General features: G+C 46.6%; 1 protein-coding gene across 2 annotated transcripts in view; it reads right to left on the bottom strand.

Moving 5' to 3' along the window:
* The window catches only part of LOC121567676 (protein-tyrosine sulfotransferase 1), a 95,796-nt gene that overhangs the window by 13,092 nt on the left and 56,311 nt on the right, over positions 1 to 26,393 (bottom strand). For both annotated transcript variants that reach the window (XM_041877887.2, XM_041877888.2), the window contains exon 3: positions 17,587 to 17,785. In XM_041877887.2, the coding sequence (XP_041733821.1) occupies positions 17,587 to 17,785 (199 nt within the window). The remainder of the gene's footprint in view (positions 1 to 17,586; positions 17,786 to 26,393) is intronic.

Below are 26,393 nucleotides of genomic sequence, written 5' to 3'. Positions count from 1 at the left end.
CAGTGGTGTGCAGAACGGCATCTCGGAATTCACAACTCGTCAGTCCTTGTCACAGATGGGCTATTGCAGCAGACGACCACACCGGGTTCAACTCCTATCAGCTAAAAACAAGAAGAAGCGGCTCCAGTGGGCCTGCGATCACCAACACTGGACAATTGAGGAGTGGAAAAACATCGCCTGTTTCGACAAATCCCGGTTCCTGTTGCATCATGCCGACAGCAGTCAAGATTTGGCTTCAAAACTTGAGACTTCTGAAGCATTGTGTTGTGTGACAAAATTGTCCCCAGCACAAGGTGCACCTGTGTAATGATAATGCTGTTTAATCAGATTCTTTATATGCCACACCTGTCAGGTGAATGGATTATCTTGGCAAAGGAGAAATGCTCACTAACAGGGATGTAAACACATTTGTTCACAAAATTTGAAAGAAATAAACGAAACACTTCAGTAAATAAAGGATACTAAGCATACTGAACAAAAATATAAAACACAACATGCAACAATTTTAACGATTTTACTGAGTTACAGTTCATATAAGGAAATCAGTCAATTGAAATAAATTCATTAGGCCCTAATCTATGGATTTCACATGACTGGGAATACAGATATGCATCTGTTGGTCACAGATACCGTTAAAAAAAAAAGTAGGGGCGTGGATCAGAAAACCAGTCAGTATCTGGTGTGACCACCATTTACCTCAAGCAGCGCGACATCTTTTTGATCAGGCTGTTGATTGTGGCCTGTGGAATGTTGTCCCGCTCTTCTTCAATGGCTGTGCGAAGTTGCTGGATATTGGCAGGAACTGGAACACCCTGTCGTACACGTCCATCCAGAGCATCCCAAACATGCTCAATGGGTGACATGTCTGGCCAGGGAAGAACTGGGAATTCCAGGAAGTGTGTACAGATCCTTGTGTCATGGGGCCATGCATTATCATGCTGAAACATGAGGTGATGGTGGCAGATGAATGGCACGACAATGGGCCTCAGGATCTCGTCGAGGTATCTCTGTGCATTCAAATTGCCATTGATAAAATGCAATTGTGTTCATTGTCCGTAGCTTATGGCTTCCCATACCATAACCCCACCGCCACCATGGGGCACTCTGTTCACAACGTTGCCGTCAGCAAATCTCTCGCCCACACGATGCCATACATGTGGTCTGCGGTTGTGAGGCCGGTTGGACGTACTGCCAAATTCTCTAAAACGGCTTATGGTAGAGAAATGAACATTAAATTATCTGGCAACAGTTCTGGTGGACATTCCTGCAGTCAGCATACCAATTGCATGCTCCCTAAAAACTTGAGACATCTGTGGCATTGTGTTGTGTGACAAAACTGCACATTTTAGAGTGGCCTTTTATTGTCCCCAGCACAAGGTGTACCTGTGTAATGATCATAATGTTTAATCAGCTTCTTAATATGTCACACCTGTCAGTTGGATGGATTATATTGGCAAAGAAGAAATGCTCACTAACAGGAATGTAAAAAAAATTGTGAACAACATTTTAGAGAAAAAAAAAGCCTTTTGTGCATATGGAACATTTCTGGGATCTTTTTATTTCAGCTCATAAAACATGGGACCAACACTTTCCATGTTGCGTTGATATTTCTGTTCAGTGTAGATATAGAGATATGACGTTCTATACAGTAGCTGTGGATAACCCTGTTAAAGGGGTTTGAATATGTCATGGCTATCCTTCGCATGCCTTATACATTCATCTGAAAATCCTGTACCTACTATATGTCGCCAACCACAGGGCTCAATTCATCTCAACTGTCTTTTTCGAAAACCAACTGCCCAGCTCAACTCTGACAAGCTGTGTCTGACAAGGAAGTGATTGTTTCTCCTCTCTCTTGTCATGGCCACATCCTTGGTACCTTGTTTAGGTAAGTCAGTATAAGTACAGACGGGTTTAGGAGGTCTGTATATATGCCTTGAGATCACCATAACTCCCTAGAAAACCACAGGAATCAGGGAAAACAACACTTTAGGATTACATTTAATCCAAAGGGAACATCAAAACATCAAAGCAATCATGAGACAAGACATGGAAGACTTCCCAGTCCCTTCCTCTGGTAAATGGCACCCTATTCCCCATGTAGTACAGTACTTTTTGACCAGGGCCGTGGACGACTTCCAGATCTCGTTATCTTTCCCTCTGCTTGATACATGGCCTGGTCCAACATGTCGCCGACCATAGGAGTTTGCTATACAGCACACACAGACCTGGGACCAGGCTACTAGATACACTGGTTAAATAAATGTCAAAATAAAACTACAACACTGTAGTACCCTCTGCTCAACTGCTATGTAGGCCTTTTAAAGGGTTATAATAGGTTTATCAAGGCTTCATTAAGCCTTATAAGTTGTACTGTTGTTAAAGTGTGAGTTATAAACTACATATGTTAGCAGTCAGTCCCATAGAGATGACATTGATATGAAACAGAGGGTAAATATTTGGGATGGGGCTGCCCTAGGCTCTGGGCAAGTATTCAAGACCCAGAGAGAAAGAGAGCATTTCCACATGTGGCTCGGTTCCATCATATGGTGACAGTTAAAAGCCAGATGCAACATTAACTGAGGGGGAGAGAGACTGCCCCCAATAATGACCACAGGGTATTGATCACAGCATGGATGCATCCAAAATGGCACCCTATTCCCTATATAGTGAACACTTTTGACCAGAGCCCTATGGGGTAAGTAGTGCACTATATAGGGAATAGGGTGCCATTTGAGACCGAGCCCATATTCATTGATTGCTTTGAGAGTCTTGATATATCCACCGCATTTAAATGTGGGTGGTGTGGATTCAACAGTCACTCAGTCCTGTAGGTCTAAATGCAAACCCACAGCACAGAAGGCAATATTCCTGAATATAAACGTGTGCACAGCAACTAAGTAAATCAAGCACTGATGTACAATGAGAGATTATGTATCAAATTAGTATTAATAGACATTAATCCAATTACATAGAATTAGAATACTAGAATGGACATGAACCTTCTCATTATTGTATAAAGGTCAGCCTTTTTGGTCAGGGAGTTAGTCAACCACGGTTTGCCAGTGCTGTGATAAGATAGTGTAAAATAATGAATTTGAAGAATTTATCTGCACGGTATGGTTGTTAGCTAGCTAGCCAGACAGTTTTAGAGGAATGATTCCATTTTTTTATTTTTTTATTAACTGCCAATACAGTGGGGGAAAAAAGTATTTAGTCAGCCACCAATTGTGCAAGTTCTCCCACTTAAAAAGATGAGAGGGGCCTGTAATTTTCATCATAGGTACACGTCAACTATGACAGACAAAATGAGAAAAATAAATCCACAAAATCACATTGTAGGATTTTTAATGAATTTATTTGCAAATTATGGTGGAAAATAAGTATTTGGTCAATAACAAAATTCTCTCAATACTTTGTTATATACCCTTTGTTGGCAATGACACAGGTCAAACGTTTTCTATAAGTCTTCACAAGGTTTTCACACACTGTTGCTGGTATTTTGGCCCATTCCTCCATGCAGATCTCCTCTAGAGCAGTGATGTTTTGGGGCTGTTGCTGGGCAACACGGACTTTCAACTCCCTCCAAAGATTTTCTATGGGGTTGAGATCTGGAGACTGGCTAGGCCACTCCAGGACCTTGAAATGCTTCTTACGAAGCCACTCCTTCGTTGACCGGGCGGTGTGTTTGGGATCATTGTCATGCTGAAAGACCCAGCCACGTTTCATCTTCAATGCCCTTGCTGATGGAAGGAGGTTTTCACTCAAAATCTCACGATACATGGCCCCATTCATTCTTTCCTTTACACGGATCAGTCGTCCTGGTCCCTTTGCAGAAAAAACAGCCCCAAAGCATGATGTTTCCACCCCCATGCTTCACAGTAGGTATGGTGTTCTTTGGATGCAACTCAGCATTCTTTGTCCTCCAAACACGACGAGTTTAGTTTTTACCAAAAAGTTATATTTTGGTTTCATCTGACCATATGACATTCTCCCAATCCTCTTCTGGATCATCCAAATGCACTCTAGCAAACTTCAGACGGGCCTGGACATGTACTGGCTTAAGCAGGGGGACACGTCTGGCACTGCAGGATTTGAGTCCGTGGCGGCGTAGTGTGTTACTGATGGTAGGCTTTGTTACTTTGGTCCCAGCTCTCTGCAGGTCATTCACTAGGTCCCCCCGTGTGGTTCTGGGATTTTTGCTCACCGTTCTTGTGATCATTTTGACCCCACGGGGTGAGATCTTGCGTGGAGCCACAGATCGAGGGAGATTATCAGTGGTCTTGTATGTCTTCCATTTCCTAATAATTGCTCCCATAGTTGATTTCTTCAAACCAAGCTGCTTACCTATTGCAGATTCAGTCTTCCCAGCCTGGTGCAGGTCTACAATTTTGTTTCTGGTGTCCTTTGACAGCTCTTTGGTCTTGGCCATAGTGGAGTTTGGAGTGTGACTGTTTGAGGTTGTGGACAGGTGTCTTTTATACTGATAACAAGTTCAAACAGGTGCCATTAATATAGGTAACGAGTGGAGGACAGAGGAGCCTCTTAAAGAAGAAGTTACAGGTCTGTGAGAGCCAGAAATCTTGCTTGTTTGTAGGTGACCAAATACTTATTTTCCACCATAATTTGCAAATAAATTCATTAAAAATCCTACAATGTGATTTTCTGGAATTTATTTTCTCAATTTGTCTGTCATAGTTGACGTGTACCTATGATGAAAATTACAGGCCTCTCATCTTTTTAAGTGGGAGAACTTGCACAATTGGTGGCTGACTAAATACTTATTTTCCCCACTGTATGCCAACATTCCATTCAAACAATGCAGTCAATCCACAGCTATACACTGGCTGACATCAGTAGATGATAGGTACTGATATTGTATCATACAATAGCATTCACAGCTTTCCTCAAAAATGTATTGTTTGTTTACATATATTTTAGAGGCTATTTGTACAGAAAATGTATATAAAACCCGTATAAACTGTATTTATAATTATATGACTATTGTAGGTTGACAATAATTATATTACACCATTTCTAATATATCACGTCTTACTTTTATTGTCCTGCATAGTAAAATCAGGATTCTGCCTCTACTGCCATTCATTCCAATTAGACTGGTTTGGATTTCTCCCTGACCAATATGGCTGCCATTTTCACCCCATTCTGGAACTTTAATGACATAGGGTTTATGACATAGCCCCTCTAGTAATTTAATAGGATCTCTATGGTAGCAAGGATGTATATAAACACATCATAAGATATGTACAGTGGGGAGAACAAGTATTTGATACACTGCCGATTTTGCAGGTTTTCCTACTTTACAAAGCATGTAGAGGTCTGTAATTTTTATCATAGGTACACTTCAACTGTGAGAGACATAATCTAAAACAAAAATCCAGAAAATCACATTGTATGATTTTTAAGTAATTAATTTGCATTTTATTGCAAAATTACAGACCTCTACATGCTTTGTAAGTAGGAAAACCTGCAAAATCGGCAGTGTATCAAATACTTATTCTCCCCACTGTATGTATGAGTCTGTCTCTCTGTCTGTGACCATAGCCTGTCTGTCTGTCTGCCTGTGACCATAGCCTGTCTGTCTGTCTGTCTGTGACCATAGCCTGCCTGTCTGCCTGTGACCATAGCCTGCCTGTCTGCCTGTGACCATAGCCTTCCTGTCTGCCTGTGACCATAGCCTTCCTGTCTGCCTGTGACCATAGCCTGTCTGCCTGTGACCATAGCCTGCCTGTCTGCCTGTGACCATAGCCTTCCTGTCTGCCTGTGACCATAGCCTGCCTGTCTGCCTGTGACCATAGCCTGCCTGTCTGCCTGTGACCATAGCCTGCCTGTCTGCCTGTGACCATAGCCTGCCTGTCTGTCTGTGACCATAGCCTGCCTGTCTGTCTGTGACCATAGCCTGTCTGTCTGTCTGTGACCATAGCCTGTCTGTCTGCCTGTGACCATAGCCTGTCTGCCTGTGACCATAGCCTGCCTGTCTGCCTGTGACCATAGCCTGCCTGTCTGCCTGTGACCATAGCCTGCCTGTCTGCCTGTGACCATAGCCTGTCTGTCTGCCTGTGACCATAGCCTGTCTGCCTGTGACCATAGCCTGTCTGCCTGTGACCATAGCCTGTCTGCCTGTGACCATAGCCTGTCTGCCTGTGACCATAGCCTGTCTGCCTGTGACCATAGCCTGCCTGTCTGTCTGTGACCATAGCCTGTCTGTCTGCCTGTGACCATAGCCTGCCTGTCTGCCTGTGACCATAGCCTGTCTGCCTGTGACCATAGCCTGCCTGTCTGCCTGTGACCATAGCCTGTCTGCCTGTGACCATAGCCTGTCTGTCTGCCTGTGACCATAGCCTGCCTGTCTGTCTGTGACCATAGCCTGTCTGTCTGCCTGTGACCATAGCCTGCCTGTCTGCCTGTGACCATAGCCTGTCTGCCTGTGACCATAGCCTGCCTGTCTGTCTGTGACCATAGCCTGTCTGTCTGCCTGTGACCATAGCCTGCCTGTCTGCCTGTGACCATAGCCTGCCTGTCTGCCTGTGACCATAGCCTGCCTGTCTGCCTGTGACCATAGCCTGTCTGCCTGTGACCATAGCCTGTGCCTGTGACTACAGCCTATATGGCTGCGTATGTGATGCTAAGAGCATACGTCTGTAGCCTTGGAAGAGGAGGAGGACACATCGCTTCCTGGTGACGTCAAGGCGTCGCTACAGAGGGAGGGACGACAACATCTCTCTTAAAAGACATCAGGCTCTGCTACCATGGCAACACGTTCCAGAGAACCGCCCACGTCGTCAATACAAGGATACAAGAACAGAACTAGGAGAGCTTGTTGCCGCTTCTGAAAGGTTTGAATGGTTCTCAAGGTAACCCAGGATACACATCACATCACACAGTTTCACTCTCTTCAACTACCTGTTCTGTCTCACTAATACAACCAAACAGAGAGCACCCCCTCCCTCCTGTGTAACCCATTGTCTATTAACAGAGAGCACCCCCTCCCTCCTGTGTAACCCATTGTCTATTAACAGAGAGCACCCCCTCCCTCCTGTGTAACCCATTGTCTATTAACAGAGAGCACCCCCTCCCTCCTGTGTAACCCATTGTCTATTAACAGAGAGCACCCCCCTCCCTCCTGTGTAACCCATTGTCTATTAACAGAGAGCACCCCCTCCCTCCTGTGTAACCCATTGTCTATTAACAGAGAGCACCCCCTCCCTCCTGTGTAACCCATTGTCCATTAACAGAGAGCACCCCCTCCCTCCTGTGTAACCCATTGTCTATTAACAGAGAGCACCCCCCTCCCTCCTGTGTAACCCATTGTCTATTAACAGAGAGCACCCCCTCCCTCCTGTGTAACCCATTGTCTATTAACAGAGAGCACCCCCTCCCTCCTGTGTAACCCATTGTCTATTAACAGAGAGCACCCCCTCCCTCCTGTGTAACCCATTGTCTATTAACAGAGAGCACCCCCTCCCTCCTGTGTAACCCATTGTCTACATAGCACACCCTGTTAGCAGATCTAGGGGGTTGTCTTTCTCCTGATCTAATCCACGTAGTGTACTGTAGCAGGGAGCAGGGAGGAGAGGGAGGAGAGCAGGGAGGGGAGGGAGGAGAGGTAGGAGAGAGCAGGGAGGAGAGGGAGGAGAGGGAGGAGAGAGCAGGGAGGACAGCAGGGAGGAGAGAGCAGGGAGGAGAGCAGGGAGGAGAGCAGGGAGGAGAGAGCAGGGAGGAGAGAGCAGGGAGGAGAGGGAGGAGAGGGAGGAGAGCAGGGAGGAGAGGGAGGAGAGGGAGGAGAGCAGGGAGGAGAGAGCAGGGAGGAGAGCAGGGAGGAGAGAGCAGGGAGGAGAGAGCAGGGAGGAGAGGGAGGAGAGGGAGGAGAGAGCAGGGAGGACAGCAGGGAGGAGAGCAGGGAGGAGAGAGCAGGGAGGAGAGAGCAGGGAGGAGAGAGCAGGGAGGAGAGAGCAGGGAGGAGAGAACAGGGAGGAGAGCAGGGAGGAGAGAGCAGGGAGGAGAGAACAGGGAGGAGAGCAGGGAGGAGAGAGCAGGGAGGAGAGAGCAGGGAGGAGAGCAGGGAGGACAGCAGGGAGGAGAGAGCAGGGAGGAGAGAGCAGGGAGGAGAGAACAGGGAGGAGAGAGCAGGGAGGAGAGCAGGGGAGGACAGCAGGGAGGAGAGAACAGGGAGGAGAGCAGGGAGGAGAGAACAGGGAGGACAGCAGGGAGGAGAGAACAGGGAGGAGAGAGCAGGGAGGAGAGAGCAGGGAGGACAGCAGGGAGGAGAGCAGGGAGGAGAGAACAGGGAGGACAGCAGGGAGGAGAGAGCAGGGAGGACAGCAGGGAGGAGACAGCAGGGAGGAGAGAGCAGGGAGGAGAGAACAGGGAGGAGAGAGCAGGGAGGGAGAGCAGGGAGGAGAGCAGGAGGGGAGAACAGGGAGGAGAGCAGGAGGGGAGGGAGGACAGCAGGGAGGAGAGAACAGGGAGGACAGCAGGAAGGAGAGAGCAGGGAGGACAGCAGGGAGGAGAGCAGGAGGGGAGAACAGGGAGGACAGCAGGAAGGAGAGCAGGAGGGGAGAACAGGGAGGACAGCAGAGAGGAGAGCAGGGAGGACAGCAGGGAGGAGAGCAGGGAGGACAGCAGGGAGGAGAGAACAGGGAGGACAGCAGAGAGGAGAGCAGGGAGGACAGCAGGGAAGAGAGCAGGGAGGACAGCAGGGAGGAGAGAACAGGGAGGACAGCAGGGAGGAGAGAACAGGGAGGACAGCAGAGAGGAGAGCAGGGAGGACAGCAGGGAGGAGAGAACAGGGAGGACAGCAGGGAGGAGAGAACAGGGAGGACAGCAGGGAGGAGAGAACAGGGAGGACAGCAGGGAGGAGAGCAGGAGAAGAGGGTAATAAGGAAAAAAACATGCAGCTGTGTTTGCTCTGATGGTGAAACTCTATTACTCAGCAGATGTGGTATGCACACAGGGAGGGACACACACACACATTTACATTTGAGTCATTTAGCAGATGCTCTTATCCAGAGAGACTTACAGTAGTGCGTGCATACATTTTCATACTGTTCCCCCGTGGGAATCAAACACAACCCTGACATTGCAAGCGCCATGCTCTACCAACTGAGACAGACACTCTCACACACACACACACACACACAATAGTGTGGTAGAGATGTTAACTGTAACCATGTTGGTGAGACCAGAGACAGAGCAGGGTCTAGGGAATGTGTATACACACTGAGACAGCAACATGTCAGCCTCCCACAGGCTTTACACACGTCACAGATGATGACATGAATGCACAAACACAGACTGACATATACATTTGCAGTCTGTACACAAGCATGTGCGCACACACACACACACACACACACACACACACGCACACACGCACACACGCACACACGCGCACACACACACACATTTTTGTGGAGACAAAGAGACAGGGGGTTAGTCCAGACAAAGAGACAGGGGGTTAGTCCAGGAACCAATCATTAACCCCCCCTTTTCAATTTATGAAACGTTAAAATATTTGTGACCGTGTCCAATTTCATCCAGAGCTCCTGAGTCCTCCCTCTCTGTCTCCATCGCTCCCTCTCTGTCTCCATCGCTCCCTCTCTGTCTCCATCGCTCCCTCTCTGTCTCCATCGCTCCCTCTCCTCTCTCCCTCATCTCTCTCCCTCATCTCTCCATCTCTCTCTCTCTTTGTCCATCTTTCTCTCTGTCAACCTGTCAATCATATATTACCCCTTTAACTGAGGCGTTCCAACACAACTGGGAATTCCCCCAGAAGTAGCAAAACACCTTTGATCAATACACTGGAGGGCTGTGGTCAAAACTACTGCACTAGAATAAGGAGGCTGCTGTTTGGGATGCTCCCTAGGTTAACGAAGGGTAGCTTATCTGCCCATTAGTCAATATGACAGAGTGCCTCATGCCAAAGGTGAGGGTGTATACTGTAGAACTGTGTGTGTGTGTGTGTGTGTGTGTGTGTGTGCATTGTTGATCTTTAGGAAGAAGAATTTGCCCTAGATGAACTGAATGAACTGAGAGAATGAGAACATTCTGACAGCCAGGAGGTCTGCTACATATCGGCCTTCCTCCAAACCTCCCTCCCCTCCCATCCCTCTCTCCCCCAAACTACCCCCCCCCATCAAACCTCCCCCAAACACCCTCTCTCAACCAAACTACCCCCCCATCTCCCTCAAAACTCCTCCTCTCTCCCCCTCCCCCTCTCTTCCCCTATAAACCTCTCCGACATTTGCAACATTCTTTCAATATTCAAACTCGATCTCCAGCTGTCCCATAGTAATGAACGTGTCGGGAGTTGGGACGAGACAGATAGGCAAGCAGCGTTTCTCAGCCAGTCGAAATCATGAATCAGCTGGCATCATCAGAACAGTGGTCCTCTGTAGCTCAGCTGGTAGAGCACGGCGCTTGTAACGCCAAGGTAGTGGGTTCGATCCCCGGGACCACCCATACACAAAAAAATATATATGTATGCACGCATGACTGTAAGTCGCTTTGGATAAAAGCGTCTGCTAAATGGCATATTATTATATTATTATTATTATATTTATGGATATATACAAATAAATGTCAATTGAAAAAAGGTAGTTTGCAGTCTTTCCAGCTTCAGTGTTTCAAGTGATTGTGTTCGCTGTGTTGTTGGCTAGCTCCTCTGAACAACAGTGTCCTGACGAGAGAGCACATTTTCTATGCCAGGTGAAATCGCGCCTCATTAGCTCATTGTTATGGATGTATCCAAATAAATGTCACTCGAAAACAGCTTAAACAAACGCAAATGCAGCTACTTTTGTTATTCTTTTTGACGTTTGACGTGACTGTAAGTTAGCCGTAGTTGGCTAGCTAGCAAACAAGGGATAAGAACGTTGCTAGCCAGTATGGCAATGGAACATTTAGAACGAACGACTGGGTCGCGTCCATAGATTCAGAACGACTGGGTCGCGTCCATAGATACAGAACAAAAAGACTGAACGACTGGGTCATGTCTCTGGCAACCAAACCAATAGAACGAACGACCAGCCAGCTTGGGTAGCAACCCTAGATTTGTGTCGGGACTATATCTTGTGGAAGGATGAAATAGTATGAATAAATTCATCAAAATAACGTTTTTTATTCAAATATGTCAATCATTATTTGAATAAGTTGGTAACCCGTTGTATAAAAGTGATAATGCCCTCGAAGCCGGTGTTTGGACTTCGTCTCGTGCCAATATATCCTCCAAACACCGGCTCCTCGGGCATTATCACTTAAATAAAAACACACACTAATTACACAACATGTAACAGAGGTCACTTCTTTACACCCAACTTGTTTAGAGAGGGGCATGCCCTAAACACACACGTACAAGATAGCGTGTGTGTGTGCGTAAGCATGTGTTTGCTATCGCCCAGTTTGTTCTTTGGACTTTAGCCACTAGAGAATAATCAATAATGTATCAAGACAAATGGAAAACAGATTGAGAGTTAAAGAGTAGCTGGCCATCTGATCTCCTTACTGTAATACCCTTCATACAGTTCGGTGCATCAAAACTTCACGACGCCCGTTCTCCTCTGAGAGCCAATTAGGATAACAAGAGATCAATACAGACTGTTATTAAAAAAAGGAGTGCTGCTGCATGTTGGTTTCTCAGATCATAAATTGAAGTTACTGCTCCAAGCCAACAGACCAAACCCTGTCTGCATGCCAAATGACACTCTATTCTCTATTTTGTGCACACATTTTGACCAGGAAATGGACCTCACAGTCAACTTTCAAGGCAGAACTCATCTGCAGCACAGCAGTCAGTTAGTTTGTTCAGCGGTTATAAAATGTGAGAGAGGAAGTTGTGATGTTACATTTCTCTCAAGACTACTGGGGTCACTTCTTTCTGCTGACAAGACAGAAAAACAGACACGCTAACATCAAACACTCTGACAGGCGGCTCTCTCTACCTTCCCTGGTAAAGACTCCTCTCCCTCGCCACCCTCTCTGGTAAAGACTCCTCTCCCTCGCCACCTTCCCTGGTAAAGACTCCTCGCGTTCTCACCCTCTCCCTCTTCCCTGGTAAAGACTCCTCTCGCGTTCTCTCCCTCGCCACCTTCCCTGGTAAAGACTCCTCTCCCTCTCCATCTTCCCTGGTAAAGACTCCTCTCCCTCTCCACCTTCCCTGGTAAAGACTCCTCTCCCTCGCCACCTTCCCTGGTAAAGACTCCTCTTGTGCAAAGCAGAAAACATAAAAACACTGTCTGCATCCCAAATTGCACCCTATTCCCTCTGTAGTGCACTCCTTTTGACCAGGGCCCAGAGTGTGCGATTTGGGACGAACCCACTGTGAAATACACCGTTCCCTGAGCATAGAAGGCTCTTAACTTGGATAACATCCAGATACCTTGTAAGTCTCTCTGGCTGGGGAAAATATCTAGTATATATAAATATCTAGTACAGTGGGGAAAAAAAGTATTTAGTCAGCCACCAATTGTGCAAGTTCTCCCACTTAAAAAGATGAGAGAGGCCTGTAATTTTCATCATAGGTACACCTCAACTATGACAGACAAATTGAGAAAAAAAAATCCAGAAAATCACATTGTAGGATTTTTAATGAATTTATTTGCAAATTATGGTGGAAAATAAGTATTTGGTCACCTACAAACAAGCAAGATTTCTGGCTCTCACAGACCTGTAACTTCTTCTTTAAGAGGCTCCTCTGTCCTCCACTCGTTACCTGTATTAATGGCACCTGTTTGAACTTGTTATCAGTATAAAATACACCTGTCCACAACCTCAAACAGTCACACTCCAAACTCCACTATGGCCAAGACCAAAGAGCTGTCAAAGGACACCAGAAACAAAATTGTAGACCTGCACCAGGCTGGGAAGACTGAATCTGCAATAGGTAAGCAGCTTGGTTTGAAGAAATCAACTGTGGGAGAAATTATTAGGAAATGGAAGACATACAAGACCACTGATAATCTCCCTCGATCTGGGGCTCCACGCAAGATCTCACCCTGTGGGGTCAAAATGATCACAAGAACGGTGAGCAAAAATCCCAGAACCACACGGGGGGACCTAGTGAATGACCTGCAGAGAGCTGGGACCAAAGTAACAAAGCCTACCATCAGTAACACACTACGCCGCCAGGGACTCAAATCCTGCAGTGCCAGACGTGTCCCCCTGCTTAAGCCAGTACATGTCCAGGCCCGTCTGAAGTTTGCTAGAGTGCATTTGGATGATCCAGAAGAGGATTGGGAGAATGTCATATGGTCAGATGAAACCAAAATATAACTTTTTGGTAAAAACTAAACTCGTCGTGTTTGGAGGACAAAGAATGCTGAGTTGCATCCAAAGAACACCATACCTACTGTGAAGCATAGGGGTGGAAACATCATGCTTTGGGGCTGTTTTTCTGCAAAGGGACCAGGACGACTGATCCGTGTAAAGGAAAGAATGAATGGGGCCATGTATCGTGAGATTTTGAGTGAAAACCTCCTTCCATCAGCAAGGGCATTGAAGATGAAACGTGGCTGGGTCTTTCAGCATGACAATGATCCCAAGCACACCGCCCGGGCAACGAAGGAGTGGCTTCGTAAGAAGCATTTCAAGGTCCTGGAGTGGCCTAGCCAGTCTCCAGATCTCAACCCCATAGAAAATCTTTGGAGGGAGTTGAAAGTCCGTGTTGCCCAGCGACAGCCCCAAAACATCATTGCTCTAGAGGAGATCTGCATGGAGGAATGGGCCAAAATACCAGCAACAGTGTGTGAAAACCTTGTGAAGACTTACAGAAACGTTTGACCTGTGTCATTGCCAACAAAGGGTATATAACAAAGTATTGAGAAACTTTTGTTATTGACCAAATACTTATTTTCCACCATAATTTGCAAATAAATTCATTAAAAATCCTACAATGTGATTTTCTGGAATTTTTTCCCTCATTTTGACTGTCATAGTTGACGTGTACCTATGATGAAAATTACAGGCCTCTCTCATCTTTTTAAGTGGGAGAACCTGCACAATTGGTGGCTGACTAAATACTTTTTTTCCCCCACTGTATATATAAATATACAGTATATATAAATATACAACTGCGGTGGTCTTGATGTTTAAGATTCTTTTTTTAATGATCCTTTTTCCTATTACAGCATATTGGATGACTGTCATTCATATTCCATTCACCCAGCTCAATGTAACATCGATAGGTTTAGGCTACTACATGATACTCACATTTTCCCTATACCCATCATGAGGTTGCTACAACCTAGCCTATGAATGAAAGTTTACAACGTAGGTGCACAGGTCGAGAGAAACATTTGACTAATCAAGGTGACAGACAGTGACACATTCAATACCGCCTTCCACACTCCTGCCTGCATCTAGCTGATCTAGGATGTAATCATTAGTCCAACAGTTGCAAAGAGAGTTTCTATTGGACAAATTCAGGAATGTTAATTCCCGTTTAGTTCCGTTTGCTTCCGTTTAAGAAACGTCTTTCAACAGAATCGGCGGAATGAATACACCCCTGATCACACGCAAACACAGTTCACTTTCATAGCAGCCACATACAAACAGTATGATCACATGCTCGATAATTCCTTCTCTCATCTACGCACTCTCCTCCTCCTACCTTTTCCCTTCGCTTGTGGACGTCAGTGCACAACACATCAGCTGTCTGTGACCAGGTCAAAGCCAAACCTTCATATCATAACCGCTAACCGCTACACACAGCCTACATCGTTGTCACCATATTAGCTAACGTCATAGTCAACATAGCTACTAGAACTAACGCGTTAGTAAACCCGCTACAATCATGCATTACAGTGTACAATCAGCAAGCAGTTTAGCAGTTACACCGGCGGGCCCCGGTGGCAATAAATTAATAAAACCAAAAGCTTACCTTGACTTGGAAGAGTTCCAGTGTTGGATAGCCATAGCCAGCTAGCTAACATAGCATCTCTCTCTGTTTGAGCCGGGTGTTTCAGTAGGCTAAACTAGCTAGCTTAGTGAAAGTGATACGAAATATAGCTAGCTCTCTCTCTCGCTTTTCGTTCATTTCTAAATAAATGAATTTGTTCAAAACTGTTCAACTATTGTCTCTCTCTCTCTTTGAGTCAACTACTCACTACATTTTATGCACTGCAGTGCTAGCAAGCTGAAGTTTATGGTTTCAGTACTAGACTCATTCTCTGATCCTTTGATTGGGTGGACAACATGTCAGTTCATGCTGCAAGAGCTCTGATAGGCTGGAGGACGTCTTCCGGAAGTTGTCATAATTACTGTGTAAGTCTATGGAAGGGGGTGAGAACCATGAGCCTCCTAGGTTTTGTATTGAAGTCAATGTACCCAGAGGAGGATGGAAACTAGCTTTCCTCCAGCTACACCATGGTGCTACCCTACAGAGTGCTATTGAGGCTACTGTAGACCTTCATTGCAAAACAGTGTGTTTTAATCAATTATTTGGTGACGTGAATATATTTAGTATAGTTTTATCTAAAAAGGATAACTTTAATGTTTCACTATTTGTATTTTTATGACTGAGGAGGATGCCCCCCCCCCTCCTCTTCCTCTGAGGAGCCTGCACTGTTGTACAAATACATATTTTTAAAGACTGTATAGAACCTGGAACTGAAGCCAAACAGGGTGGTGAGGTTTAGAGATCACATTCGAACATGTCGAAGGAGAGATGCTAATCAGATTAACGTTCACACCAAGACGTGTTAAGATCACACAACAAATAAAGCTGATCGCTTTTCAACACACAGGTCACTGGTCTTCTGGGGCCTACAGTACTGGAATGTATCAGTTTAAATACTGAACAAGAAACAAAAAAATAACTGCGATAGACTGAATATGTTCCATAGGCTCAGAGATATGAAAATCTAAAAAGAGGGAGGGACACCTGATACAAGGGCTCCTCGCTGAAAAAGAGTATTTAATCAAACATTCTGCTCCAGATGTGGATGGCCGTGTGCTCGTCACTTTCCAGCTACGATGATGGCTGGCTGGGTCAGTGAGTGTAGCAAAGAAGGACGTCCTAATTTAGAGCAGAAGGAGTCTCACATACAGGTCTGTCTGGTAGATGTGGAGGATGGGTTCAGACAGATGCTGTCAGCAGGAGCCATTCAAATGGGAATTCATTATTTGAATACAGCTATTAATTCAACAGGAAATTTAACTAGAGGAAGATGATTGGACAGGTCATTTAATGAGAGTCAGAGATTGGACAGGTCATCTAATTAAAAAGGGCAGCGATTGGAAATGTGATGAGAAAGACAGTCCTTAGATCTGCTTTCTGCTTCAGAGGATACTTCAGATACGTTGTGCAATGCATTGTTTGTCTGTGTGTGTGGGTGTTTAGGGTCAGTGTTTGTACATGTGTCATTGGTTAACACGTGTCCCAGTGTTTCCCAGTTCCCTACACTTGTGTGGGTGAGTGTGTTTGGGGTCTGTGTGTTCTGCGGTGAGTGTGTTTGGGGTCTGTGTTTGTGTATTCTGCGGTGAGTGTGTTTGGGGTCTGTGTTTGTGTGTTCTGGGATGACGTGTGTTTGGGGTCTGTGTTTGTGTGTTCTGGGGTGAGTGTGTTTGGGGTCTGTGTTTGTGTGTTCTGGGGTGTGTGTGTTTGGGGTCTGTGTTTGTGTGTTCTGGGGTGTGTGTGTTTGGGGTCTGTGTTTGTGTGTTCTGGGGTGACGTGTGTTTGAGGTCTGTGTTTGTGTGTTTTGGGGTGAGTGTGTTTGGGTTCTGTGTTTGTGTTCAGGGGTGACGTGTGTTTGGGGTCTGTGTTTGTGCATTCTGGGGTGACGTGTGCTTAGGGTCTGTGTTTGTGTGTTCTGGGGTTAGTGTGTTTGGGGTCTGTGTTTGTGTGTTCTGGGGTGACGTGTGTTTGGGGTCTGTGTGTTTGGGGTCTGTGTTTGTGTGTTCTGGCATGAATGTGTTTGGGGTCTGTGTTTGTGTGTTCTGGCATGAATGTGTTTGGGGACTGTGTTTGTGGTTTCTGGGGTTAGTGTGTTTGGGGTCTGTGTTTGTGTGTTCTGGGGTGTGTGTGTTTGGGGTCTGTGTTTATGTGTTCTGGGGTGTGTGTGTTTGGGGTCTGTGTTTATGTGTTGTGGGGTGAGTGTGTTTGGGGTCTGTGTTTATGTGTTGTGGGGTGAGTGTGTTTGGGGTCTGTGTTTGTGTGTTCTGGGGTGACGTGTGTTTGGGGTCTGTGTTTGTGTGTTCTGGGGTGACGTGTGTTTGGGGTCTGTGTTTGTGTGTTCTGGGGTGAGTGTGTTTGGGGTCTGTGTTTGTGTGTTCTGGGGTGAGTGTGTTTGGGGTCTGTGTTTGTGTGTTCTGGGGTGAGTGTGTTTGGGGTCTGTGTTTGTGTGTTCTGGGGTGAGTGTGTTTGGGTTCTGTGTTTGTGTTCAGGGGTGACGTGTGTTTGGGGTCTGTGTTTGTGTGTTCTGGGGTGAGTGTGTTTGGGGTCTGTGTTTGTGTGTTCTGGGGTGAGTGTGTTTGGGGTCTGTGTTTGTGTGTTCTGGGGTGAGTGTGTTTGGGGTCTGTGTTTGTGTGTTCTGGGGTGTGTATGTTCCGGTCATTCTTTTCCCTACTCACCCTCCTGGTGTTGTCCAGGACCTTGGGGTCCGGCCGGCCGTAGTTGGGAGGGTTGGCGTGGGGGTCGTACCCCAGACGGGACAACATGGGGGCGATGACGGGCATGTCCCTCAGTACGTCCGCAGGGATCTTGCCCACCCACTTGGATAAGGCCTCCACATTGACCGGCTTGATCACCTGGTCTGTAGACCTCTCCACCCTGCAGAGAGAGAGAGAGCGAGCGAGAGAGAGAAAGAGAGAGAGCGAGATAAACCACAGTTAGCAAGGAGTTAGCATTGCAGTGTGTCCCCAGAAGATCGTTGACTAGCTAACATCATTCAAGGCATCCTTGCTTGAGGTACTGGTACTCACTGATAGTTGGATTAGTGAGAGTAATGAGATGGAAACCTACTTCCTGATGACCTCTCTTGCTAGAGGAAGAAAGGCTGCTTTTTTGAAGGTGATCTAAAAGATGAACATCCACCAGCATCCTCTAAGGCACTGCTAGTTGAACAGCACCATTGTCAGCCATGTTGATAGCATGATGTTAGCATTAATAAGGAATGGTTCAACATTATCCCTTGATAGCATGATGTTAGCATTATTAAGGAATGGTTCAACATTATCCCTTGATAGCATGATGTTAGCGTTATTAAGGAATGGTTCAACATTATCCCTTCATAGCATGATGTTAGCATTATTAAGGAATGGTTCAACATTATCCCTTGATAGCATGGTTTTAGCATTATCAAGGAATGGTTCAAATTATCTCTTGATAGCATTGTTTTAGCAGTGGACCAGTGACCAGCCCTTGTCACTGCATGCAGATAACTGCAAACTAATTGGCTCTAACTGGATCATGGGACAGAATTAAAAAGATGGCCCCCAAGCTCCAGCCTCTCTCCAGCTCCAGGCCTCACAGTTCTAATGGGTTGAATGAATGGCCTCTCCATAGAGATATGGGTCTCTCACTATCAGATCACGCCCCTGTCCCCATGTCTGTCTGTCTGTCTGTCTGCCTGCCTGTCTGTCTGCCTGTCTGTCTGCCTGTCTGTCTGCCTGCCTGCCTGTCTGTCTGTCTGCCTGTCTGTCTGTCTGTCTGTCTCCATGCATCACATTTCACTCTGGACCCTTTATATGAGCACAGACACAAGACATTGGGGACATTGGGGCAGTATTACCGAGCTACGCTGAGTGCTGCTGGGCCTGAGGTTTTCCCCAATGACCCACAGATTTGGAGGAGCGATATTAAAAATGAATCAACCATTACCTCAAACTACCTTGGGTTAAATTATTCATAATTTCTGAAATATTTAATATGCGGGGGGGTAAAAGGGAACGGCCACCCAACCATGAGGTGGAACATCACTGACTTGCATAGCTCTGGATGATGCAGCAGATATCAGCAGTCATCAGTATTATAGACATACAAGACTTAAGCATTGAGCTTTAAACTGTAAGGCACAACCATTGCCATCAATTTCGTGAGTCGTTCCTCCAGCGACGAAATCCATCAATTGACAGAAATCCGTCATTTTTCATAATGTCTGTAAGTGCACATGAAAAGTTGCTTTAAATTTTGATAATGATCTGAAATAAGATTACTATTGGTTGGGAATAGGTTCCTGGGCAGTTGTCGAGTTGTTTTGTAGCAGTCGTTTGTTAAAAGGTTTTCATATAATTCCTTCCTTCATCAACATAGAATGGGCATATAACCTGAATACAGTCAGCGTACAGCATATCATATATGGATCCGCATGTAAGCCATGTTGGCCACCAGAGACTAAAATGATGATCTATAGAAAGAGAGATTCTTAGTTGAGGAGTTGTGAGAGTTTAGTGGGTGGGGAGAGACCAAAGTCTGGGGTGTAAGGACCTGCTGAACGTATTACACCATCGCTGTGAGAAAGACCAGGAGCGCACACAGACAGACTTGAAGCTGGTTGAGAGAATGCCAAGAGAGTCCAAAGCTGTCATCAAGTCAAAGGGTGGCTACTTTAAAGAATCTCAAATATAAAATATATTTTGATTTGTTTAACACTTCTTTGGTTACTACATGATTCCAGATGTGTTATTTCATAGTTTTTGATGTCTTCAGTATTATTCTACAATGTAGGTCGGAGTCATTAAATCTCGTTTTTCAACCACTCCACAAATTTCTTGTGACAACACACAGACAACACAAACACAAACTCCTACAAGAACGCTGCACGCGTGCACACATTACATGTAAGACCCGTGTTGATGAAGCCAGGCAAAGCTCTACAGACCACAGCCCCCGTTTGAAACAGCCCCCGCTCCTGCTCCTACTCCTCTTTAGAACTGACAGACAGAGTCCATATGGAGAACAGATGACAGCCGAGTTCTGTGTTCAGTTGACCCAGCACGCAGGGTCCGCGTCCCAAATAGTACCCTATTCCCTTTATAGTGCACTACTTTAGACCAGAACCCTGTGGGCCTTATCGGGTACCACCTGAGACATCCAGATGGGCTGGAGGTGTCAGCACGCTTTGGTTCGGCTGGGGCCTGGCTGAACTCGGCTAGGCGAACTGAACGACTGTGCTAGCATAGTCCCTTACAAATACCTTCGCTTGAAAAACAAAATAAAAGCGGCAATAGTACCGTTTGTCCATTTAGTTTGACGCCATAGCCTGTATACACTTCCTCAAAATGGTCAGAATTTATCTAATGTGATGTCACGAGAGGCTGTGTCCTGGAGGGACGTTACATCCCCCTGAGGTGGCTGCAAACCCAGACAGCTATGGCTCCATCTGCTGGTATGGTCGGGAACTCCACCCCTCTATGGCCAATCTTCCCACGCAGCTGAAACAAATGAGGAGCTGATGAGCTGAAGGTTTGGGAAGGGAAGAGACACAGTCTCCAAGCTGGGCTCTCTGGAGGACAAGAGTGCTGCACGTCCACTTCCAGGAGGAATATAAGGATTTGGAGATACTTACCTTTGGGGAAATACTCACCTTTGGATATATGCACCGGTGGAAATACGTGTGGGACATTTGGAAGGACGTTTTGCTGGGTTGGCCACTAGCTGCAACGTGGAATACAGTAAGACTGGGGAAAAGTTATTTGAGCGAGTGAGAGTTATGATTTTGGATGTGGAAGAGACATCCCTGAACTGTTAACCCTTAAAGAGCCACAAGAGAACAGAATTGTGTTATACTTTCGTTAGTTTCCCAAGACCTTTAATAAAATCCTTGTTTTGATTGAACCTGGTCTCCTTGCACTACTTGAGCAATCCCGCTGAAAGCTGTGTAGCCTCTCGTGACGTCACAGATGGTGGAGAATACGGGCACGCTCAAGCGTTAATAGTGCATGTCAGAGGAGGATACCGAAGGTTTGATCACCCAGTTTTCCAAGTTGGCCGTAGGCTCCCCGCCCGACTGAAATGGAGGACATATTGAAAGCCCTTGTTGCTGGCCAGCAAGCCCAGATGCAAGCAAACGTGGCTCTCTTGGAGGAGCAAAAGAAAGCCAACCTTCTGAAGGCAGAGGAGTTGCAGTTGCAGAGACAGAGGGTGGTCCAAAATACCCGCCCAATAAAGGCAAGTGACTTTATATCTAAGATGGGAGCTACCGATGACATTGAGGCATACCTGCATGCATTTGAGGCCACGGCCACTAGGGAAGCCTGGCCCAAGCAACAGTGGGTTGGTCTGTTAGCCCCCTTTCTAACCGGGGGAATCGCTGAATGCTGTCCGGGACCTGGGCCCTGACCAGGTTACTGACTATGATGCCCTGAAGTCTGAGATCCTCAGCAGATATGGACTCACAAAGTTTGGTATGGCCCAGCGCTTTCACAGCTGGACCTTCCAACCAGACCAACCTCCTCGGGCGCAGATGCATGAACTGGTCCGAATCGCAAGGAAATGGCTGGATCCGCAGAGGAATACAGCAGCGGCGGTGGTGGAGGCCGTTGTGGTGGATCGTTACCTACGCGCCCTGCCTTATGAGGCAAAACGGTTCATCAGTCAACAGGCCTTGACCACGGCTGATCTGACCGTGGAAGCTGTGGAAAAGTACCAGGCCACAGCGGAGATGCTGAATGCTTCCCGAAAAGACCCCAGGAGTGCGGCCCCACCACAAATGAAAAGAACCCGTCCAAAGGACCCCAAGGTCTCGAACCCAGCCACGTCAGGACTTATCCCGGCTCCAGGGGGAGCCAGAAACCAGGCGGGTCCAAGAAGAGTACACCAGGAGGGGGGAAACTCGACAGTGTTACCGGTGTGGGGAGATGGGACATATCTCCTGGCAGTGTGGGAAACCAGCCGATGAACCTATGCCCACTGCGGAGTCCCCCAGCTCAGCACCCACACACCGTTTTGCCTCGCTCTTGGGAGTCGTAGATGGCGGCCCAGATCGACCCCCCACCTGCCCGGTAACTGTGAATCACCATGATGTGGAGGCCTTACTGGATTCTGGTAGCCGGGCCACCCTGGTGCGTAAGGATTTGGTGGGCCCAACGTGTCTGACCCCCGGGGAAAGTCCTCCCAGTTTCCTGTGTCCATGGGGACACCAGAGAATACCCCATTACTGAACTTACAATGACCAGCACACGGGGAACCATACACACGACGGCGGGGGTGGTTGATTCCCTCCCCGTCCCTGTCCTAATTGGGACGAGACTGCCCAGCCTTTTACCCACTCTGGGAGAGTCTCAGGAGAGGATAACCCGAGTACCTCGGAACCGGAGAGGCAAGACTCATCCTGGGAAGGCTCCGGTGCAATCCTCCGAGTTACTCACTCCCGCCCGGGCTCTGATAGGGATGGCAGGTGCCCAGACCGACACAGAGACGGAGCTACAGAATCTGGACAAAGAACTGTCTGGTCTGAAGGGGACCGCTGAGAGGTATCGTTTGTTAAAGCAACAGTTAGACATGAAGACAGAAGAGTTAGATATCCTCCAGGCTAAACTCCAACAGAGCTCCTTCCATAAGCAACAGGGGGAGCTGGAGAGGCTGCGCAGGACCATCGAGGAGTGTGAGGAGACCCTGCGCAGTAGTAAGGAGGTCCAGAAGAAGGCAGAGGAGAAGTACAAGGTGTTGGAGAACAAGAGGAAGAATGCGGAGGCAGAGAGAGAGAAGGAACTGAAAGCTGCTCAACAGAAGCTAAACTCTGCTAAAACCAAGGCTGATGCGTTCAGTAAGAAACTCAAGGAGAGACAACAGGAGGCTGAGTCCCTGGTCCTAGAGGTGGAGGAGTTGAAGAGAGAGCAGGCTGGCAAGCACCACGGCAATGCGGACGCCCTCTCCCGGCGTGATGCCTGCTTCGCTGCCTTTACCCCGACGAGGACGTCGGTCCCAAGGAGGGGGATGTGTGATGTCACGAGAGGCTGTGTCCTGGAGGGACGTTACATCCCCCTGAGGTGGCTGCAAACCCAGACAGCTATGGCTCCATCTGCTGGTATGGTCGGGAACTCCACCCCTCTATGGCCAATCTTCCCACGCAGCTGAAACAAATGAGGAGCTGATGAGCTGAAGGTTTGGGAAGGGAAGAGACACAGTCTCCAAGCTGGGCTCTCTGGAGGACAAGAGTGCTGCACGTCCACTTCCAGGAGGAATATAAGGATTTGGAGATACTTACCTTTGGGGAAATACTCACCTTTGGATATATGCACCGGTGGAAATACGTGTGGGACATTTGGAAGGACGTTTTGCTGGGTTGGCCACTAGCTGCAACGTGGAATACAGTAAGACTGGGGAAAAGTTATTTGAGCGAGTGAGAGTTATGATTTTGGATGTGGAAGAGACATCCCTGAACTGTTAACCCTTAAAGAGCCACAAGAGAACAGAATTGTGTTATACTTTCGTTAGTTTCCCAAGACCTTTAATAAAATCCTTGTTTTGATTGAACCTGGTCTCCTTGCACTACTTGAGCAATCCCGCTGAAAGCTGTGTAGCCTCTCGTGACGTCACACTAAGATAACTCTGTCATTAATGTTGATGTTTTTGCCGAGATCTTAGTCTCACTAAGATATTTGGTGCAGTGTTTCTCAATGAAAAAATTTGTATGAAAATGAATCGTCTCTCGTTTAATTACAAAGACTTTATTAAAGAATCCCTACTGTTGACCAATCACTGACGAAGGGGCGTAGACTTCAGCTCTGAACTTTTGCTTGCCTCTAGAAAAACAATGTGTGCGCCCGAACAGCCGAAAAACCCTCGCCGAAGTCCAAAACTAACGAAAACGTCACAAAATGTTGTCATAATATATGCACAAACTCTTTCGAACGGTTTGGTCTGGGAAGCGGACACCTTTAGAGTTGGGTAGGGAGGGAAGGAGGGCTCTACCGTTAACTCGGCATGGTTACAGCACAGCCGGGCCTCTCCACAGCTTCTCTCTCTCTCTCTGTGTGCGCGGCGTGTGTGTGTGTGTCCAAGATCAATCTGCCTGCCACACAATGTCCTCCCTGCCAGCAGGAGAGAGAGTGGAGAGCCAACCCTAGCCTTGATTCAAATCATTTACATTTACATTTTAGTCATTTACCAGACGCTCTTATCCAGAGCGACTTACAGTTAGTGAGTGCATACATTTTTCATACTGGCCCCCCCGTGGGAATCAAATCAGCACCATGGTATTGTGAAGAAAGCTTATTTTCTCAAACCGTGTCCCAAATAGCACACTATTCCCTATGTAGTGACCTACTTTTGACAAGGGCTCTGCCATTTGGGGACGCAGACAGTCTAGATGGATTCTGGAGACGGTTGAATTCTTTTTTTTTTCCTGTTGATAATTGAGCCTATTAAGGCAAGGTCTGAGGTAGGAATCATGTTGGCATTCAGCCCGTCTGTCATAGCTTTTCTTTCTACTGTACTCTGCTGTAACGGCACGGCCACAAGCCAAGCTGTACTGTGTGTAGCTATGAGCTGGTTCCTGGTACTGTTTTGTTTTTGACTTGCCATAAGTGAATTACTCCTTCTCTACACATGGGGACCCATCAGCCGATAAAAGCTTCCTTTTTCTCATCCCTCCCTCACCATCCCAGGTGGTTTATTCTCTCTCTCTCTCTCTCTCTCTCTCTCTCTCTCTCTCTCTCTCTCTCTCTCTCTCTCTCTCTCTCTCTCTCTCTCTCTCTCTCTCTCTCTCTCTCTCTCTCTCTCTCTCTCTCTCTCTCTCTCTCTCTCTCTCTCTCTCTCTCTCTCTCTCTCTCTCTCTCTCTCACACCTCAATAATGCCTGACAATTCACTTCACTAATCCATTTACTTTGGGAATTCAATCTTTACACTGTTGAACTAGGATATGTCTCAAATGGCAACCTATCCCCTCCCCTATATAGGAGCTCTGGTCCGATGTAGTCCACTAGATAGGGAACAGGGTGCTATTTAGGACACACCCCTTACAGGGTCTACTGCATGATTAATAGACAACTGCTTTTGTTCATCTCTGGAGGAATAATATAGGGAGGAGAATAATATAGTTTCTGAAAGAGAGAGAGAGAAGAGAGAGAAGAGAGAGAAGAGAGAGAGAGAGAGAGCCTAGCAAATAAATATATTTTGAGAAACGACAAGAACGGAAAGGAAAGTGAGACTCTTCCTCCTCTCCTCGGTGATTTCAGTTAGCTACGCTGTTAAGATAACCAACAATTACCAAGAAATGACAATAAAGAAAGAAAAGAGTCTCAGCTGTGTTGTCAGCTAGCTACACTGTAAAAGTAGGTCGAAACCACAGTTAGCATTGCAGTGCATCCCCAGAAGATCATTGACTAGCTAGCGTCATTCATCCAAGCCTTCTTTTTTCCCTTGCTTGAGGTGAGTGAGGCAGCAGTCGAAAACAAAGGAGAGAGAGAGAGAGGGGGAGGTTGTTGAATGTTGAGAGGTATATAGCATAAACTGATAAGGACAGGCTCTGGGAAACAAATGTGACTCATTCTGACCAGACAGAGAGCAAGCGCGAGAGCGAGACATCTGCTTGTCCTTGGTATCTCCAGTAGCAGTGGGTGGGTAATAATCACTGGGGGAAAAAATGCCATATTCATTGCATTGTTTGCGCTATAACCTGTTAGTTCATCTGTCTTGACACCGTGATATACTGTATAGGCCTAAAGGCCGAGACAATAAGAAGACACAGTGGCAGAATAAATTCAACCAAACCTGTGTTTCACCACAAAAACCCGGAGAGCAACATCTGTCTATCCACAAAGCACATAGCAAGTAACAGACAGTCACATGACCTACATCATGGTCAAGCAAGTTAATGTTTCTGACATTTTCAGACCACTAAACAACTATTGATTTAGTACCGCGGAGAGAGTTACCGCAAGTCGCAAAGAAAACAGGAGCTGCCTCCACTATTCCAGCACCATTTCAACATCATCAAATCACCTCTGCTTAGTCTAGTACAATGACAACTAAAAAGAAACCAAAAACTATTTGGTCCAATCAACGTAAGCTAAATATGATGTGGCTGTCCATGTTTCTGATTTCTGTGTGTGTGTGTGTGTGTGTGTGTGTATGCATGCATGCATGCAAGTAGAAAAACATGTTGAAACACCAATGCCATCCTCCTCTCATGTTGACGAAACGGTCTATCACTCTGTCATACAGTACACACTTTTATTTTTTGTTGTCCTAGGCTACCTGGCTAAAATGCTTGCTCGCTAGCCTAACTTCCTTTCATGGGCAACGTTAGCTAGTTAACATTAGCCTTCTACATCCTCTCAGTCCAGGGGCACAATGTACGAATTAATGGTTGGATCAGAATCGCCGTTATAATCATTGGCCAGTAAAGAGAATTAAGTAAAAACACAAGTCCAAATCCCTATCTCCATCCATGGCTAATTTAGGAAAGGGACCATTTTAGCTAGCTAGCTAGCC

This window comes from Coregonus clupeaformis, chromosome 6 (genome assembly GCF_020615455.1).
Source record: "Coregonus clupeaformis isolate EN_2021a chromosome 6, ASM2061545v1, whole genome shotgun sequence".
Lineage (NCBI taxonomy): Eukaryota > Metazoa > Chordata > Actinopteri > Salmoniformes > Salmonidae > Coregonus > Coregonus clupeaformis.
Note: the sequence above shows the minus strand (reverse complement) of the source record. Positions and strands in the feature narration are given on the sequence as shown.